This window comes from Podarcis muralis, chromosome 7, assembly GCF_964188315.1.
Source record: "Podarcis muralis chromosome 7, rPodMur119.hap1.1, whole genome shotgun sequence".
In the NCBI taxonomy this organism is placed as follows: domain Eukaryota; kingdom Metazoa; phylum Chordata; class Lepidosauria; order Squamata; family Lacertidae; genus Podarcis; species Podarcis muralis.
Window position 1 is genome coordinate 74,140,384 of NC_135661.1, and position 20,229 is coordinate 74,160,612.

At 48.5% G+C, this 20,229-nt stretch overlaps 1 protein-coding gene across 5 annotated transcripts in view; it reads right to left on the reverse strand.

Moving 5' to 3' along the window:
• Positions 1–3,290: 3,290 nt before the first annotated feature.
• MAG (myelin associated glycoprotein) overlaps positions 3,291–20,229 on the reverse strand; it is a 68,759-nt gene continuing 51,820 nt past the window's right edge. For 4 of the 5 annotated variants that reach the window (XM_028742578.2, XM_028742587.2, XM_028742588.2 and 1 more), the window contains 8 exons: positions 19,315–19,683; positions 17,103–17,399; positions 15,797–16,054; positions 15,062–15,322; positions 13,334–13,621; positions 11,782–11,878; positions 8,370–8,469; positions 3,291–4,091 (listed from right to left, as the gene is read on the reverse strand). In XM_028742578.2, the coding sequence (XP_028598411.2) occupies positions 3,951–4,091; positions 8,370–8,469; positions 11,782–11,878; positions 13,334–13,621; positions 15,062–15,322; positions 15,797–16,054; positions 17,103–17,399; positions 19,315–19,683 (1,811 nt within the window). In that variant the 3' untranslated portion in view covers positions 3,291–3,950. Of the gene's footprint in view, positions 4,092–7,186; positions 7,223–8,369; positions 8,470–11,781; positions 11,879–13,333; positions 13,622–15,061; positions 15,323–15,796; positions 16,055–17,102; positions 17,400–19,314; positions 19,684–20,229 lie in introns of all 5 variants that reach the window. The other variant, XM_077932125.1, reaches the window with a different exon arrangement.

Below are 20,229 nucleotides of genomic sequence, written 5' to 3' on the forward strand. Positions count from 1 at the left end.
GATTTTGATTTCCGAAGATGCCACTTAAAGGAGCCAAGACACAAGATGGCTTTGTAAAATACTGTTTTATTTCTTTCAGGGTACAAAGTCAGATGGGTTAAAAGTCATTAAACACTTGCTGTATTGTGGGACCAAAGTTGTACAAAAGCCCAGCATTTTTTTTCTTAAGATTAATATTGCCAACCTGATAGGTGGGGTTGACCTTTCCTCGTTTGCTTGGCTGGACCGCCCGTAGAGATCGTGATAGAGATTTACATCTGCCTGACACTCATTCGAAACACAAGAGTACTTCTCACTCAGTCTCCCATGCACCCACACAAACACACTCACATGGAGGAACGTACTTAATGAAGTTAGAAAGCAAACAGTGGCCTTTAAAATTAAACCTAACTATCTAACCCCTATTTACAACCAAGCTAAAATTGCTCATATGGGAAACTGACAAAGTGGACTGGTATATAACGAAAGGGTGTATACATACATACTTGGGTTGGTTCCTCAGCAAAGGGACACACACAAACACCCCGTTCCCCTCAAAATGTGCCTGCTGCTTATGATCACATAAGGGCATGCTTCGCAAGCAGAAGGTTCCAGGTTCAAATCCTGGCATCTTCAGGCAGAGCTCAGAATATCCCTCATTTGAAATCCTGGACAGCTTTGTTAGGGGGCCACATGGTCACTGTGTCACTCAGTATAAGGAATATTTTCATGTTGTAGGCTGCAGTCCTACAAACAGACTTACTAGACCCTAGTAACCAGGGAGTAACTTCTATTTAGGCCAGCGGAAATTACTTCTGACACAATGTGTATATGCTCATCTTTAGATCATGTTATTAGATTCCAGTTTCATATCCTCCCCACCCTCCCCTTTCTAATAAAAAGTATCCCCCCAAAAAAGTATCTTTGCAATAAATAGAACATACCATAATCGTTCCTGGAAGGTTAGATATTAATCCTGTTAGGGGAGTGGGAAGTGGTAGGAAGCATTAGCTGGGTTACAAAGCTAGGAGGAAAACAAGTTTCTTTCATCTGAGTGTATCTCTGGTTTACACCGACTTTGCTTTAAATACCATCACTAATAAACAACCTGTATCGGATGGTGCTTATGCTACCAGAAATCAGGAACCACAGCTACCCGCCCCCCAACACTAATTTGCCTGTGGTGGAAAGTCATTTCATTGGAATAGGAGGTGAGGGAGTCCGCCTTAGCTGTGCTTTATGAATTCCCAGCTTTTTTGTGATTTGATAGTAATCTGATCAGCAAAATACAATATGTTTTTGTACAGTACAAACATGCTGGAAAGAGGAGACTGGGGGCAGAGCCTTGATCTTAAAGCTAAACATTTCTGTGTAGGATGGGACCTGGAGCGATAAGAGGTGCAGCGGAATCTTTTCTTGGAATACGGGAGATGGAAATCACTTGAAAAACTTCAGGAGCAGGGCCACTGAAGCGCGTGGCGACCCTACTTGCTGTAGCTGCTGTATGCGTAAGACGTGGCCCCCATTCATAGAGCTACAGATATGCATGTGTTGTTAGCAACTGGTTAGCTATCGGACAATTCAAAACCAAGGCCCTTGGTTCTTGACGACACTTAGGGTTCAGGTTAGGCCATTCATCAAGGTAGCAGGTTCAGTGGAAATGACGATTTCAGGTGATTTCAATGGGCTAAGACAGGGTGTGGAAGCTGTCTCTCCTCTCCAGATGTTGGCAGACTCCAGCTCCCATCAGCCACAGCCAATGTGGCCAAGGGTAAGGGATAATGGGATCTGTAGTTCGGAAATTTCCTCTAGGCCACATCTTCCCCATCCCTGGGCTAAGACATGCCTAACTCTGCAAGGGATTGGGCCGCAGAAGCAGATTTGGCCCCAGTTGCCAAACCCAAGCCTTCAAAAATAACTTATCAGCACCTCACCTATTACAGAACTAGCTCACAAATCATGAGTTGCATTTAAAAAAGAAATAAAATCTGGCTTAAGAGAGGCTCTATTTCTCCCAAAGCCACATTCAAGAAACAGTTTCATTAGGACAAACCAAAATATTACAAACTCATGAGCAAGCTTTCAAGCCCTCCCAAATTCTTCATAATCTGATGAAGAGCTCTGAACAACTCTAAAGCTTGCTCATGTTGAGCCTGCAGCATTTTGGTTATTCTTAATAACAGTATTATTACCATACTGGGGTTTTTTGGGGGGGTTTCTTGTTCTTTTTTTTAACTGACTAACACAGCTAACTACAATGTCTGCTTCTCCTGTTAACCAAAAGAAAATTTGCTAAATAACAGGGTGTTTAACATTGAAGTCACATAAACATCAGGAGGTCGCGATATACAGCTAGCGTTGTTGATTGGGTTGAAGAGTCCAAGATGCTTCTCTCATGTCTTCCAATGCAATCAAAGGCAGGCGGCTTGTTGTTGGTGCTAACATGCTCAAGATCGGGACACTGTTTTATAGAGAGAAGGTTTTTGTCCAGTACATTTGCCTTCTGAACAGGCTGCAATTCAGAGACTGAGTTTCAGTGCCACAAAGAGAAATGGCAGCAGAACTGGGCAGATGTTGTTGCACTGTATTCAGCCTTACATACTTATGCTTGGAATGCACCTTAGTGCAGCACAGAAAAGCAGAACTGACATTCTCGTCAATTGACCTTCTGCTTTACAGGTGAGAGATATGCAAAAAGGACATTAAGCATCACGGGGAAAACACTTTGCACGTGCATTAGCCAAGTATGTCAATGGTAGTCGCACACACACCCCCGCCTCTCTTTCTGATCCTGGATTTTAAAAACCAAGGCTGCAAGGGTGGGGAGGAACTGCTGACCAGCACATGTTTACATAAGGGCCCCTCCATAAGTCATTTTGGTTGTGTACTCATGAGGATTTGTGCTCAGGATGGTACACACAACCTTGCTTTCGATGCTGTTTGCACCTGCAAAAGTTTTGGGGCAGACACACACTGCTATGTTTCCAAGCGGTGCATGCCCTGTAACTTCCAGTTGAAATGCTGCAACTTTTTATACCGCAACCGTCCTGAGCTTTGTTCATGAGGTCGTTCTGCTTTTGTTGGGCTGTAGTGCAAGAGTGTCCTGCTCCAGGTGTCAATAACGCGGTGGAATTTGGGAAACATTGCAGAACAATAAAGTGGAATGGCGTGTGGACGGCCACTAATGCACTATTATTGCATCAAGGATATGTTGCAGAATCACACCCGCAAAAAACCCGCAAAAAACCCCGAAGGGAAAACATCAGTCAGGAGGGGTCCTAAGTGAGACGCAGCCTCTAAGCGCTTCCATGTTCTTTTAACTAAGAGCTCAGTGCTTTCTAAAAGCGGGATCTGGAATGTGAAATGGACATTTTGGAGCTATGAGTCAGACCCACAGCATGTGTTCATCAGCACTGGTTGTGCCAGACTGAGACCCAAGTGCCCCCCTGTAGGGGATCTGGTCCACTTGCTGCGGATACAGAAAGGTGACTCCCGCCCCTGGATCTGTGCATACATAAGATCACTCGGCTATTTCAGATTTGTTAATCTCAGAACTGACCCAGAATTGTTTCCCAGTTCTGGATTAGAACCACCAGCCCACCGGAAACCATCCATGCACGTTGCAAAAGTGGAACAAAGTCATCCCCGCACCCCACAATTTCGTAACCATCCTGATTGGGTGGCAAAAAAAGAAGAAAGAATTAAAAACAAATAAACTAGTGGACAGACTAATCTGCATTAGATTGATCTTCAGTATGCACTCTGGAGAGGGGAAGGAAGGGGGCCCAGGGAGATACAGATGAGCATTTAAAGAGCGAGCATCAAGACATCAAAACCAATTGGTAGGGTCTTCTCAAGACTAGGAAGCCAAAGCCGAGAGGCGTGGCCAGGCGTTTCATTAGACTACAATAGTTCCAATGGGTGGGTGGCGGTCCATGGGAGCTGCCTGCCGCGGCGGCTGGGGAAAGGGCTCACTTGACTCGGATCTCGGCGTACTCAGCCAGCTCCTCCGTCAGGGTGTAGCTGTCCTTCGTGGATAGTTTGGTGAAGTCTATGTTGGCGTAGTCAATGCCCAGGTCCTTGTTCAAGAGCCGTTTGTCGCAGCGCCCATACTGCAGGAGCGGGAGAGAGAAGACCAGGTTGAAGGCTCCCCCCAGATCACACCTCGGATTTGCGGAACTCACTGCTGCGGGGGCTTAAATCCTGAAGACTCGCTATTTGGAAGACAACACAAACACATTCGTTCTCTTACGGCAAGGATGGGGAAACCTGTGGCCATGGGTATGCAAACTAAGGCCCGGGGGCCGGATCTGGCACAATCGCCTTCTTTATCTGGCCCGCAGACGGTCCGGGAATCAGCGTGTTTTTACATGAGTAGAATGTGTCCTTTTATTTAAAATGCATCTCTGGGTTAGTTGTGGGGCATATTTTTTTAAAAATATATAGCCCGGCCCCCCCACAAGGTCTGAGGGACAGTGGACCAGCCCCCTGCTGAAAAAGTCTGCTGACCCCTGCCTGTGGTTCTCCAGATATTGCTGGACTCTGACTCCCATCATCCACAGGCAGTGTGGCCCAATGGTCAGGATATGATGGGAGGTGTAATTCAGCAACATCCCGAGGGCCCGCTGGTCCCCCAGGTAAATAGACCAATGGCTTGGTTCAGTATATGTTTTTGGCTTCGACCAACCCATTTACCCAAGCAGTATGTTAAGCTACAAGGGTCAACGGAGGTGCTGCAGATCAAGCCTATCTGGAACCCCTACCATGTGACGTGGAAACCAAAGCGCTGCATTTGGTGCCCAAATGCACTCTGCACCTGTTCAGAGGCACTTTGTTCCTGTTTCTTATGAACTTCTTATGTTTCAGGATCGGGGCCCTTCCATTGAAAACAGATATCCCACATTGTCTTCATCACAAGTTTACATGTCACAGAAGCAAGCAAGGGCAGGGAATGGCCTAACAGCGCCTGGGAAGGACAGACACACAGACCCTGGGGGAAGCCATTGCAGAGGCACACTCAAGGAAACACACAGCTTTGACACCAACGATCCGGTGCGTTTCCACAAGCGACATTGAAAGCGGCTCGAGGACTTCCCATGATGCATGCACACACGTGGAAGCTGTTTGCGCAAGACAGGCCAAGGCAGAGGGCCGTTTTCAAATCAGAAAGACACTTTTTGAGCGAAGCGAGACATGGAATCACTGACTTTTTTTAAAGAGGCAGGCATGGGACGTGCCAGTCCAGATCAGGACTGCAACAGGGCCAAGGGTTAAAGTCTCAGTTTGCATTTCTTAGTACAGAAAGTATTGAACTGATGATGTGTAGATATATTTACTATTCTAATTAATTCCAGAGGATTCTGGGAGCTTCTTTGTGTGAAAGAAACAAGCAGAAGGTTCATGATACAGTCATACTGAAGAAAGACAGAATCACACAGGTGCCTCTGCGCCCCCCCCCCCCCCCCATGGCAGAATAAAGCTCTTTCTCTGGATTTAACCCCTTGGTGTCGTTTTGACTCTTTTCATCCCTGCTCGGGTGCAACATTTCCTATCCATGGTTAAAAAGGCCTAGAAAGGCTACAATACCTCATGTTATGTCCACTTCAGGTTGCGTGTTTTTGTCTTGCGTCCTGCAGCAACCTGGAAGTACTGGAATGGGTTACCTCCGGGTTTCACCACTCACACATGTGCAGAAGCACTAAATTGCGCTTTGCGCATGTGCAGAAGAGCCAAATCGCGTCGCACGCCTGTGCAGACACGGCACTTCCAGTTGCGGGCTTTTCACATTACAGACGGGCCTCCGTACAGATCCCGTCCGTAACATGAGGTACCACTGTATTTGGGTTTTTCCTTCAGAGAAGCTGAGTACAGCTGGCTTAAACTGGTTCTGTTATCTCTTTCTGTCAAGGTCATGCTGACTATAAAAGTAAGGCCAGAGGGAGCCTGGGTTTCACTTTCTCTTTCTATCTCTTTTCCTTCTGGTGTGGTGTTCTGTACATAGTATGCTTAGTTTTAAGGTAGACTTATTAGAAGTTATTGTAACTTTAAGTTAAGTCTGCTGCAACTGGATTTCTTATGGACTGTGCCAATCCTGAATGTTTCGGATTTGTGACCATTATGCTCATTTGCCTTCAGTAGCAGTAAAGCTCTGCTGGATGAAATACAATAGCCTCTGGTCTGTTTTTTGGGAATCCTGCAACGTGTTTAAGTTTTATTCTGCTAATTATACGTTGGAGTACTGCTCTGGATCAATACTGAGTAGAATTTCAATGACATAAAGACCCCCTTCCAGCAAAGATCTGACCTAGATTAAGCCAGAACATGCACATATCCTCCCACATTTCTCCAATGAAAATAGGGATCTCCTATTCAATAATAATAATAATAATAATAATAATAATAATAATAATAATTTTCCACCCATCTGACTGGGTTGCCCCAGCTACTCTGGGCGGCTTCCAACATATATAAAAACATAATAAAACATTAAACATTAAAAAAACTTCCCTATATAGGGCTGCCTTCAAATGTCTTCTAAAGGTTGTATAGTTACTTATCTCCTTGGCTCAGGGGTCACATGACTCCATACCCCCCAACATTTCTCCACTGAAAATAGGGACCTTGTAAGGAAAAGCGGGACATTCCAGGATCAATCAGAAACCAAGATGGCTTCTGCAAATCCAGGATTGTCCCTGGAAAATAGGGAAGCTTGGAGGGTCTGTGTTTCCTTTTTAAAAGCCATCCACACAAATTGGCCTTCCCCATAGTCAATGGAGGTATATTAGGAGGCTGGTTCAATTGGGCAAATGGGGGCACTGCCCCACCAGTCCTCCCGTGTCATTGGCTCTCTGGTGCCACCTACTGTTGGCCTCCCTGCCTCCTACCACAAAGCACCAGTCACTAGCGGTACATACTGACGCCAATTGATGCACACAGGAAATGCAAGACATAAAAGCGATGTAAGCGCCATGCACCTGAAAGCACCCTCTGTTAGAACAGACACCAGAATTGACTGACATCAACCCTGCCTTGTCTGATCTGATCAGAAACCAGCTGCCTGGTGGTAGCAGCATTGACCAGAACCACTTGCATCCACCCCCACCCCCCCATTCAGTCCAAACCAGGAGAATTCTGTTTTCTAAGGCCCGGATGCCATATACACAAAAAGGACGGTGTTATGCACATGGATGGAGAGGTCCATACTTACCTGCCCAGGTCAGTGGCTCTCCAGGGAGCAGATCTCCTTATTAGAAAAGGAACAGCAGTCACTAGTGACCTGACTGAGGAAGGCTAACCCTAGAATCAGCCCTGCCATGAGGCAAGGTGAGATAGCTGGGTTTGGGGCCCCATCTTGGGAGACAGGCAGATCTGAGCCGTGGGGCACAGTTTGGGGACGTTCACACCCTCCATTTGAAGCGCTGTGATACCACCTTAAACATCCATGGCTTCCCCCTCCCAAAGGATTCTGGGAGCTGTAGTTTGTTAAGGGTGCTGAGAGTCCTCAGGAGACCCTCTATTCCCCCTCCTAGAACTACAGCTCCCAGAGTGGCCTAACAAGCAATTTTTCTTCCCAGGGATAGTCAGTAGAGCATGAGGTTCCAAATCTTAGGGCCACGCTGGGCAAAAGACTTGTGCATTGAAAGGGGTTGGACTGGATGACCCTCGTCGTCCCTTCCAACGCTACAATTCTCGGTCTGGGCAGGCTCCCACCTGTCTGCTTTGATTTAAAATTGATTGCCTCCATTTTTACGAGCTGAGTTGCTTCGTGTTGACTCACAGTCCCTCCCCAGGTTCCTCCTTTCCCCCATTTTATTGAACAATGGCAAGATTCTGCTGCAGGAAATAACCCGCACTCGCTCTCACATCAATAACTCAAAACGTGTTACAAGTTAAAAAGAGGACGTTTGCTCATTTTTGCTTCTGCATGCAGCTATGGTTCCCCACCGCCAATCTTTCCTGGCAATCCGAACGAGGCTCTTTCCTAAACTATTATTTCTCTCTCTCCTCCAAATACCCATTGCCAGATCACAAGGGAGGGAGAAAGAAACATTCACATTTTCCTTCCTTCGCTTAATGTCTCTCTGCATGGCCGGTTCTCGCAGTGGCTAACCAGATTGACTGAAGGGACGGCTCAGTCAGTAGAGCACGGGGCTCTTAATCTCAGGCTTGTGGGCTTGAGCCCCGCTTTGGGCAAAATATTCCTGCATTGCAGGGGGTTGGTCTAGATGACCCTCGTGGTCCCTTCCAGCTCTACAATTCTATGAGAAAGGGAAGCCCACAAACCGGGTGAGATCACAGCAGCACTTTTCCCACCTGAGATGCCCAGCAGAGGCATATTGCTTCCAAAAGGGGACATGGGACACCCCCATCGGCCTCCCTCTTATCAGTACCTCTGATTTCTCCAGATGGCCAGGAGTCCTGTAGTCTCCGCTGTAGGCGACAGGAGGGTTTTCTGTTTGCATGAAACTCGAACTTTCATTCATACTTTTCCTGGGAATAATAATAAAATAAGGAAGTGACAAAGACTTATAATGTTAAACTCTGTCCATCTTTCCAACCAACACCTCCATTTTGGGGCAACTCAGTTAGATGGGCAGCATATAAATAATAAATTGTTGTTGTTATTATTATTTTGGCACCAGGCTATATAATGTAAATCAGTCAGAATCCCAAGTGGCTTCTTTCATTAGCATGATGAGTTTCAGATTTGCAATCACAGCTGATGAGTGATTAGTAAACAATTCATTAATTAACCAATGGATTATCTGACAGCTTTGATAAGTGCACTTCCATATTCAAGGCCTGATAGCTATTTTGGCAATCATCTCCAGCCAGGATAAACGATCCAATCTTTCTACTATTTGCAAATCCTCAATTATCTTCTGTTTGTCAGTATTTCTTTAATAATCTTGTCCTCAGTGGGTGATGGGCAGGAAATTCAAGTTTTGGGTTTTGTTTTGTTTTCAAAATTGTATTATTCGCTGATTGCAGTGGGACTGAAATAATTTTGAATCCAATTACTTGCATTTAATTGGATTGTGGACTGGGTTCTAAAATTCCACTAAGGGTATAATAGGAGTGCTAATTTGTTTCTTAGATTATATTGTTTGTTAGGAAGCCACAGAGCCTCTCAGTATCTTCTTGGCTGCACTGCAAATGAAACTGGGGACATCCAGTTTAGGAACACAGGAAGCTCCCATATACTGATTCAGACCATTGGCTTATCTAGCCCAGAATCAGCTGTCTCAACTGGGAGCAGTTGTTTCAGAGTCTGGAGTCTCTCCCAGCCCTAGTTGGTGATGAAGGGATACGGGTGGCACTGTGGTCTAAACCACTGAGCCTCTTGGGTTTGCCGATCGGAAGGTCAATCCCCGTGATGGGGTGAGCTCCCATTGCTCTGTCCCAGCTCCTGCCAACCTAGCAGTTCAAAAGCACACCAGTGCAAGTAGATAAATAGGTACCACTGTGGCAAGAAGGTAAACGGCATTTCCGTGCGCTCTGGTTTCAGTCACAGAAACCGTGCGCTCTGGTTTTCTGTTGCGCCCGAAGTGGTTTAGTCATGTTGGCCACATGACCTGGAAAGCTGTCTGCAGACAAACACCAGCTCCCTTGGCCTGAAAGCGAGATGAGTGCCGCAACCCCATAGATGCCTTTGACTGGACTTAACCGTCCAAGGGTCCTTTACCTTTTACCTGCAGGGAGTAGAACCTGAGACTTTCTGCATGCAAAGGATGTGCTCTATCACTGAGCCATGGTTTAGGGAAAGTTTACATAGGTATATCCCTCACTTTGGGGCTCAGTTCAGATAACACACCAGGCTATGGTTAAGGAAGCTTAATGACAGTTTAGCATGATGTCTGACTTGACAAGCCCTAGTTGTGTTAGCATACCGGAGTTTGCACGCAACAGCAGAAGTTAATAAAATGAATCCTCGCTTGAATTGGAAGGTGTTAAGGCTGGGACTTAGTATACCATAAGGAAGTTTATTTTTTATTAAGGAAAGTACATATTTGATAGGTAAGAGTTCTCCAGTCCTAGGTAACTAACTAGGTGGAGAAACAGAGAAATCATTCTTCTTGCCACCTTGTTCCCGGCAGATACATTTAAGGGGACCTCGACCAATGAAGGTCGAGAGAAAAATTGTGAGAGAATTGGAAAGAGGGAGTGCTTGTTAGGCCACTCTGGGAACTGTAGTTCTAGGAGGCAATGAGAGGGTCTCCTGAGAACTCTCAGAACCCTGAGAGGATGCAATTTAACACACATCCCTTTGACTTCAGTGGGCAGGTAGCAGAGAGATCAAAGAGACGGAGACAGTTTAGGAACCTGGAGGTTTCACACTCTATCTGCCTTTACCCCAGGCAGACCCTTCTGAGCAAGCTGAGTTGTGCCTCAACTTCCAACAGGCATGGGGGTGGCCTCTGCGAGAACAGGGTGATGGACTAGCTGGGCCACTGGCCTGATCCAGCAAGGCTGTGCTTACGTCCTTTTGTGTTTTAATGGAAGTTGAGTGGAAAGCATTGCCCCTTGCCCCACTCTCCAGAGGTGAATGTGTGAAACAGTGACGTGCCCCTCAATACATGAACTTCCTTCAGTGGACGGTCTTGCAGGAGCAAACCACAAGGCATGCGAAACCTCTGCCTGCGGTGTTTGAGATGTGACAGCAGTTTCACACATCCCAGGACATCTGTAGAGACTGTAGTCGTGAGCTCAGAGATCATGTGAAGCCACTGTTTGCACAAACCGTGAATAGAGAGAACCTGCCCTGTCTCGTCAGAGCTGAAGGCTCAGCGGAAGCTGCCTGCAGCAGTGAAACTTACTGATTCACAGCAGGCTGGGCCAGGCCTGTCAGCACCCTGGATATAGTCAGACTATCCTCCACCAGGGCCAGGGCCTTTTCAGTGATGGCTCCGACCTGGTGGAATGCTCTGTCCCATGAGACTAGGGCCCTTCAGGATTTAACCTCCTGTAAGACACAGCTATTCCGCCTGGCCTTTAATTCGAATTCAGCCTGATCTTTTATTTTCCTTCTCTTCCCTCCCCCTCCCCCTTTATGATGATTACCCCCTCTGAGACCCCACAGCTAATTCTCCCCTGGCCTCCTCACTGGCCCAAGTAGGACCAATTCAGCCAGCTAGCCCTGGGGATTATCTAATGCTTATTTCCCCTAAATTGATTTTTGAATTTTATTGTTATTCATGTTTTTTTATGCTACTTTTATAATTAAGAGTTTTAAATTTGTTGTTAGCTGCCCTGAGCCCGGTTTTCAAACCGGGAAGGGTGGGGTATAAATAAAAAAATTATATTATTATTATTATAATATAGCTCTGTAGTCAATACTGGCTGGAGCATTCTCACTCGTGCAAGAGGAGCCACCGCCTCTGTGGGATGCAGGTGCCTTCGGAGGCCTTACGGAAGTGCCATCGCTCAGTGGTGGAGCATTTAGAAGGTCCCACAGCATCTCCCAGGACAGTGGAGAAGGCTCCCTGTCTGAAACCCTAGAGAGTCCCTGCCAGTCAGAGTAGACAATGCTAAGCTAGATGGACACAATATAAAGCAGATTCCTAGGTTCCTATGCTCAAACGGACATTGGCTGATTTTGCAGCCACTGGCTCCAGGAGCACGGCTGCAGTGAGGGAGGGAGGGAGTGTGTTTTCTGTGTTTGGTGCAAAACAGGGGAAACAAGGCCCTGGTTCTGGCGATGTTTTCCCAGATTTGAATTTGGGTCTGGATTTTTTACAGGAAGAAAACGAGGCGATATGAAGGAGGGGGGGCTTGAGTTCACCCCCACCACAGAAAACTTACTTTTTCCTGGTCTGGCTGACATAACACACGACCGCTATGAGGATGGCAAAGGCTACCACCGCTCCAACAGGCCCCACTTTTGCCCACATCAGACTATCTGGAAAATTTAAAGAAGAGAGAGAAATGCACAGGATTGGCAAGATAGTCCCAGTGCTCTGGTCTCAGCAGAGCATGGGCAAATGCAGCCCTCCAGGCTTCTCTAGATGGTCCTTAGGACTAACACCCCGCCGCCGCCACCGGCTATACCTCTTCCGTAGTCGTCACCTGCCTCCCAAGGGTATGCCCCTCCCTGGTCCTGCTTGGTCCCCTTCTGCTTGGCTGAAATGTGCGGCACCAGTGGGACATTACTGCTGACAAGCCAACAATTCATGTTTCGCTGGATAGACGCATGGAGGGGCTGAATCTCACAGAGCTACTTGTGAAATTGGCTAGAGAACTCTGTGAGGTCACTTCCTTTGTCTGCCTTGGCAGGAATCTGAAATGCTACATACCGTATTTTCCGCCCTATAAGACGCACCAGACCATAAGACGCACCTAGTTTTTGGAGAAGGAAAACAAGAAAAGAAATAGTCTGAATCCCAGAAGCCAGAACAGCAAGAGGGATCACTGCTTTCGCTGTGCAGAGATCCCTCTTGCTGTTCTGGCTTCTGCGAAAGCAATGCAAGGCCTCTTCAGGGCAGGGGGAACCTTCCTCCCGCTGCCCTGAGGAGACTTCGTGCGGCTATCCCAGAAGCCAGAACAGCAAGAGGGATTGTTGCTGTTCTGGCTTCTGGGATAGCTGCGCAGCCTGCATTCACTCCATAAGACGCACACACATTTCCCCTTACTTTTTAGGAGGGGAAAAGTGCGTCTTATAGAGCGAAAAATATGGTGCTTCCTTCCTGCCTGGGCGCACCTCTCTTCTTTCACCATGCCTCCAAGCTGACCACACGTGCATATCTGAGCTCTGCAGCTCAGGCACCATTTTTGAACTTACATTTTGTCCTTTTGTAACTCAGATACTAGTTATAAACCTGCCTTCGTTTTGCTACTGCAACTGCTGCTTCAAGACCTAGATTATGTAAGTAAATACTACTTTTACTTCTTCACAAAAGCTATGTGGAATCATAGAACTGTAGTATTCCAAGGGACCACCGGGCTCATCCAGCCCAGCCCCCAGCAATGCAGGAATCTTTTGCCCAACGTTGGGCTTGAACCCACAACCATGAGATGAAGAGTCTCATGCTCTACCAGCTGAGTCATGTGTGATTTTTGTTTTTAAGTGGGTGAAAAGGGATAATAATACGAGGAAAAATCCAGTCTGCCTTGAAGCATCCAGGATTATTGTTTCTAGAAGGTTAAATCAACCTTGTCTTTGCTTTCAAGTTTAAACTGCAAAGGATGGTATTCTGCTGATCTCAATCATGTGAGCAAGGAAGGACAATAACTAAACAATAGGTCCTCTCCTAGTGTCTAAATCCATTCCCACAGCGCCACCCCTGGACAAGACTGCTATGAGCCTCGTGAGAGCTGCAGGGACCAAGGTGGGGCAGTTGCCTGGAAGGGCCCTCACTGGAGTGGTGGAACTGCAGCTGCTGGTTCCTGGTGCCGTAGAAGTTCCTGGCTGAGCAGACAATGTAAAGCTGGGAGTCCACCTCCCTCTGCAAGGTCAGGATGCTGGTGACAATGTAGCCGGTCTTCTGCGAGTACACAAACTCCCGGTCGGTCTCGTTCACCGTCACGTTGCGCGTGGGGAGCTCAAAGGTGATCACAGCCTCCGGGTTGGATTTGGCCGCGCAGATGCACTTCACGGTGTCCCGGGCGGCTGTGCACTTGGAGTCCGAAAGGATAAGGGGAGCAACTGCACACAGAGAGAGAGAATGCTTCTTCACACTGTGCATTGTTAATCTACAGAACCTATTCCCACAGGAGACAGCAATTGCCACCCAGTTGGATGGCTTTAAAAGAGGACTGGAAGAGAAGGCTATCAATAGCTACTAATCATGATGGCTAAGCTCTGCCTTCACTATTGGAGCATAACTGTCAACCGTCCCTTATTTGGCAGGAAACTCCCTTATCCCAGCGCTGTGTCCTGCTGCTGTCCCTTATTGATGATGTCCCTTAAATTTCCTGGGTTTCATGCTCGCCCGGCTCGGGAGGGAAGCAGCGGCTCGGGGTCCTCCGCCGCGAGAGAGCGCACGCACTGGCGCCATCGTCCTGGCGCGAGGCGTTCCATCGGCCCTTCCCCGCCTGAGAGAGGGGGGGAAGGAGAGAGACTCTTGCCCATGCCGCCTGCGAGCCCGGAGGCAGCGCGGTGGTGGCAGCTGAGGAGGCGGCTCGAGGGAGGAGGAAGAGGAGGAAGAGGAGGGGATGGGGAGGGATGCAGAAGGGCGGCGCTTCAGTGGCCGCGGCGGCGGCGCAACCGCCTCATGCCAGATTGACAGCATCTGTCAATCCTACCAATGCGTGTAACTCTTTACAATAGCAAAATCCCTTATTTTGGCTGCTGATCCCTTATTTTCGAGGCTGCTGGTCTCTTATTTTCAAATCTGTAAGTTGACAGCTATGTAATTGGAGGCAGCCTTGCTTCTGAATACCAGGTGCTGGAAACTGCAAGAGGGAGGAGTGCTCTTGTGCTGGTGTCCTGCTTGCAGACTTCCCATAGGAATCTGCTTGGCCACTGTGAGAACAGGACACTGGACTAGACGGGCCACTGGTTTGGCCCGGCAGGCACTTCTTACGTTCTTGTGAAAGAGGTGGAGGTGCAACAGCAGATTAGTCCAGTTGTTTTGCTGGACTGCACATGCTCCTTTGGGTGGCTGGGTGGGCCCACAAGCAAAAGCCTGTGTCAGGACACCAGGGGCTGTCCTATGGTGGCACAGACATGTCACCATAGGTAATGGGCCAGCTGTAATGACCACCTGCAGTCAAGACTCAGGAGTCAGAGACTGCAGAGTCTCCAGCAAAGGCATCGGACAGGGCACTAGACCAGCAGCAAGGCTCTGAAGCTGCTACTAGAGACTGGGAGACCTCCGAGCCAGAGGCTGCCAGATGTGAGCCCCCAGAAGAACTGGGTCAGAGCTGCTGACATCAGAGCAGAATATGGTGGTGGCCCTACAGCTAGGCAGAATGAGGCAGCTGAGGCTTGGGGGCTGATATGGGGCGGGGCAGGAGAGTGGAATGAATAATCCTGCTTGCATGAGCAGAATTCCACTGCGCAAATGAGGTGCCACAGTTGGACACCACCCAAAACACATTTATGTCCCACAAGAGTTTCTGGGGGCCCCAGGCGAGTGCTCACATTCAACGGTGAGGTTGAAGGCCGTGCTGCGCTGGCCAAACTGGTTCTCTGCCGTGCACCAGTATTCCCCGTCGTCCTCGTGCGTCACAGACTCAAACTCCAGAGCCACTTGGTTCTGGTAGACGCCCATGGCCATGGGCTTCTTGTCCTTGAAGATGGTGATCATGGGCTCAGGGTTGCTCTGCGAGCTGCACAGGATGGTGACCGGCTCTCCCTCTACGGCCACCACAGAGGCGTTCACCACAGGCTTCCAAGGGGCATCTGGGAGGGGGAAACAACCAAAAGCCGTCTTTTCCACCAAAGGAACACATAGTAAAAATATTAAGTGCCGTATTTTCCTGTGTATTAGACCCCCCTAAAAATAATGTCAAAAATTAGGGGACATCTTATACATGGGGGTGTCTTATAGACAGAAAAATACAGTATATTATAACTATAATGTATTTATCATATGTATTTTGCTATTTTATAAAATTATTATATTTAGCTATATATATGGCAGTTAATGAAGTTTGGTGTGTATGTGTTCTGAAAACCCCCAATAAACTGCTTTTTTTCATTGTGGAGAAGTGGTATAGAAACATTCAGAATAAATAAAAGACTTGAGGTCCGAATGCCTGAAAGCGACCATCTCATTTCCTGCTGCAAAGTTTGGGGTTACATTGCAGTGCAGGCCTCCCTCCCCCCCGCCCACCCCCCCAAATTGGCTTCAGGGCTTCAGGACTGGGTACTTACACAGCACAGCCAAGGCCAGGGAATGGTTGTCCTTGCCATAAATGTTCTCGGCCGCGCAAGTATAGATGCCGTCCTGCAGGTGGGTGATGTTGTCCAGATGGAGCGTGAGGCTTCCTGCCATGTCCTCGTGCAGAATTTCGTCTTCTCGGAGCCACGAGATCAAGGCCATGGGGCTGCTGTCCACGGTGCACACCAGCACCACTTGCGAGCCCTGAATGACCTCCACGGAGGAGTTCGCCTGCAGAATGCGGGGCGGGTCTGTGGAAGCAAGCCAAAAAGAGATCAGCCTCAGGGAGGTGCTCTGGTTTCTCTTTGCAGTAACCAGGGCTATCTGCACCATGCATTTAAAGCACACGACTTCCCCCAAAGATTCATGGGAACAGTAGTTTTCCCGTCCCTGAATGGCAATTCCCAGCACCCTGAGCGAACTACAGTTCCCAGGATTATCTGGGGGAAGTCATGTGCATTGGATGTGCTTTCAATCTACAGTGTGGATCTACCAAGGTTTGTTTATGGGCTTCGAAAGACATTAAAGACTCCCAGTGTAGAAGCTACCAAACAAGCCCTCCCTCATAGCACAACATGGGGACTTGATGATGCAGAACATGGGGACTTGATGTTGAGCAAACATCCCTGGTTCCAGAGGTCCTCCAGCGCCAAAATGTGGTGAGAGCCCGCGTGTTGTAGTGGTTATAGTGCCGACTAGGGCCTAAGAGACCCGGGTTCAACTCCCCCATACTGCCTTCCCAAAGCCCACTGGGTGACCTTGGGCCAGCTAGTATCTCACAGCATAGCCTACCTCACAGGGCTGTTGTTAGGGCCAGCCAAAATTTTTTGCGCCTGAAGCAAAGCCCAAAATGGTGTCCCTGCCCCCAGTCACCGGGAAGAACCGGTGAGTGAAGATCTACATCAGGAACAAAAGTGGAATGAAGATCTACATTGGAAACAAGGGTGGAGGGAGACCACCATCACCTCCTCTTCGCCAAGAAGCCATTGCGGAGGCTTCATTGCGGGAGCTGTCAAGATGGCAGCAGATCCAGCCTCCAAGGAGTGCAACAAAAGAGACCACTGTTTAGCACAGCAGTGGTAGCAACAGCGGGCAATGTGTTCCTCGAAGGCCAGATCTGTTGCTCATGTGGATGCTGCCACCTGAGGCAGTCGTTTCCCCTTGCCTCATGGGTGGGCCGGCCCTGTATGCTGTGAGGATAAAAAGAAGAGGTGGCAAGGCCTATTCTCCACCTTGAGACCCTAGGGAGATGAACGTATCGAGTCACGAAGCGACAGCCGCTTCAGAATCCCGACTCACATTTGACATCCAAGGTAGTAAACCCATCAAACTCAAAAGTGGTGTTGGAGTAGGTGACTTTGCAGCCCAGCTCATGCCCGTGGTTCTCGCGCGACGGCATGAATTTGAGCAGGGAGACGAGGGACCAGGTGCCGCCTTCCTCTTCCACCTGCGCGTAGACTGAGTGCTCAGCGAGGTTCTCGTGGTTCATCCATGTGATGATGGGCTTCATGTCAGGGCAGTTATCTGGCACCACGCAGCGCAGCTCCACTTCGGTCCCTTCCACCACTTCTGGGGGGCTCACAATGGTGGGTTTGTCTGTGGGGGGTTGAAAAGAGATACCAATGGGAAATGATATACAGTGAAGTGAAAAGGATGTTTAAAATAACATTTGTAGGGGGGAAAAACACCAGAAGCCTTTCTCTTGGGAATTATAGCGATAGGTAAAGGTAAAGGGACCCCTGACCATTAGGTCCAGTCGTGGCCAACTCTGGGGTTGCGACGCTCATCTCGCTTTATTGGCAGAGGGAGCCGGCGTACAGCTTAGTCATGTGGCCAGCATGACTAAGCCGCTTCTGGCGAACCAGAGCAGTGCACGGAAATGCTGATTACCTTCCTGCTAGAGTGGTACCTATTTATCTACTTGCACTTCAATGTGCTTTCGAACTGCTAGGTTGGCAGGAGCAGGGACCGAGCAATGGAAGCTCACCCCATCGCTGGGATTCGAACCGCCAACCTTCTGATTGGCAAGTCCTAGGCTCTGTGATAGAACTACCTAGATTGACTACAGCGGCAAGAATGTTACTTGCCCAAAAATGGGAAGAAGAAGAAGTAGTAGTCCCAGAAAAGGAAGAATGGATACAAAAACTTATGGAATATGCAGAAATGGCGAAACTTACCGGAAGAGTAAAATCAAGATAACAAACTTTTTATAAAAGAACGGAAATGGTTTATTGAATATTTACAGATAAATTGTAAACAGATAAAAACATTGGCAGGATTATTGTTATAACCTACAGCTATATAAGAGTATATATTTAAAGAAGATAAATAAATGAGTAAGTTATGTTCATATGGATATGCAGAAGATATTAAAAATAAATTTAAGGAACCGCAGAAAGAGGGGGAAGGAAGTCAAGTTTTAAAATGTCAAAATGATTGTAAAATCAGTGAAATGTATATATCTGGAAAGTATAAATAAAATTTAAGAAAAGAAAAACCAACAGTGGAGGCTGGTCAGCCGGGGTGAATGGGGCACTGCCCCACCAGCCTCAGCCTTGATTCCTCTGGGCCTTCCTGCTTACAACCTGCTTACAACCAGACAGGCTCCTCCTCCCGCATCTCAGTGCTCCCCTTGAAGAACTCAGGGGGGATGCACACTGTCAGGGACTGGGCAGAGGAGGAATGGTGGAGACCGCCTCCCCATCCTGACCCTTCCAGGGAGGAGGAAGAGGGAGACAGCCTAGATTTACAACAGGGGGTTGAGGGAGGTCACAGCTCAGAGGCAGATGAGGAGAAAAGTTGGGAAATCATGGGACAGCCGGAACAACACCCAGCTGACACGTTGTCATTAGAAAGCATCCCAGTCCCTCCATCTCACGGAATCCGGTGAGCCTTAAAAGTAGGAGAGCAAAGAGCTTGAAGACAGAGGGCATGTAGCAGCACCCATAGAAGTGGGAAATGGGAGAGGCGGAGGGTGGAGATTCACTTGGGACAACGCCATTATCCAAGAGGCTGGGTTCTACAGCCTCTCTCTGCAAAGACTGAAATGAAAAATGATGGTAAGAAACTTTTCCTTGTATTTATACTTTCCTGGGCAACCAGCTGGGGGCTGCTGATAGCATCCTGACACACACTAATCTAGTGTCTCGGCAGATATTTTCAGGTCTGCAGTTGCAGCTACAGGGGACAGCTCCTCCTCCACTGGTTTATGTAGCTTCCCCTGATGGGCTGTGTGCATGCAGCCGGAGACTATGCCTGCATGACAACTTCCCCTGCTCCTCCCATTTCACTCCCCTCCTGGTTCTGGGAGACAGTGGTGTAGGAGAGGAGAGGGAAGCACCTGGCCCTTCACTTGCCTGACTTGCCTCTACCTGGGCTGATTAAGAGGCAAGTCAGCACACACAAGAAGCACAATCTGGCAGAGATGTAAAGTCTTTGTTCAATAAAACAGCACACAAAGTCCCCCTCCCCCAGAAAAAGGGAATTAGAGCAGGCCTGGCTTGGTACTCACTGATGATCTCCAGGTTGCAGTGCTCAGGGTACGTGTACTGATTGTATCCTCCCAAGTCCCCGCGGAAGTAGTATTTGCCGGTGAGCTCAGGGCTGAGGCGGGAGATTTGCAGCGTGCAGTTGCGGAAGTTCAGCTCTCCCAGCAGGCGGGTGCGCCCCAAGTAGCTCTCGTGGACAATGTTGGTGCGGGATTTGTAGACCACAGGCGGGTAGTTCTTGGGGTAAGGGCTGTTGAAGTACCAGATGCCGTGCACGGCCGACGGGCGCAGCTCGTCAGGGTAGCTGAAGCGGCAAGGGATGATGACGCAGGTGCCCTCGAAGGCGGACATGTGCTCGGGCATCCAGGCGCTCCATGGACCAGCCAGGACCCCTGGGAGAGAGAGATGCAGAGGAAGCCATGAAGAGAAGGCCACCTCTCTCCTCCCCTGCTTTGTACGTCTTTTGGGCATGCTCCCCTGCGCGTCCTGCTTTCAAGGCTAAACCACTGCTGCTGCACTGTAAGGATCTATCCCTACTTATAGCAGCCTTGTTTCCACTTGCTTATACTGTATATATGTACATAGCATTTAGGAAGCTTCTCTAGACCAAGGCCAAATTCACACCATACATTTAAAGCAGTGCCATATCACTCTGAACAGTTGCAGCTTCCCTCAAAGGATCCTGGGAGCCAGTGGCGTGCAGGGGGGGTCGGCCGCACCTGGCGCAACATCCGGGGGTTAGGGTTAGGGGGCGCAAATCCACGGGTTAGGGGGCGCAAATCCACGGGTTAGGGGGCACAAATTACTTGCCTTGCCCCGGGTGCTGACAACCCACGCTACGCCACTGCTGGGAGCTGTAGTTTGTTAAAGATGCTGAGAGTTGTTGGGAGTCTCCTGTTCCCATCACAGAGTGACAAGTTTCCAGAGCTTTTTGAAGA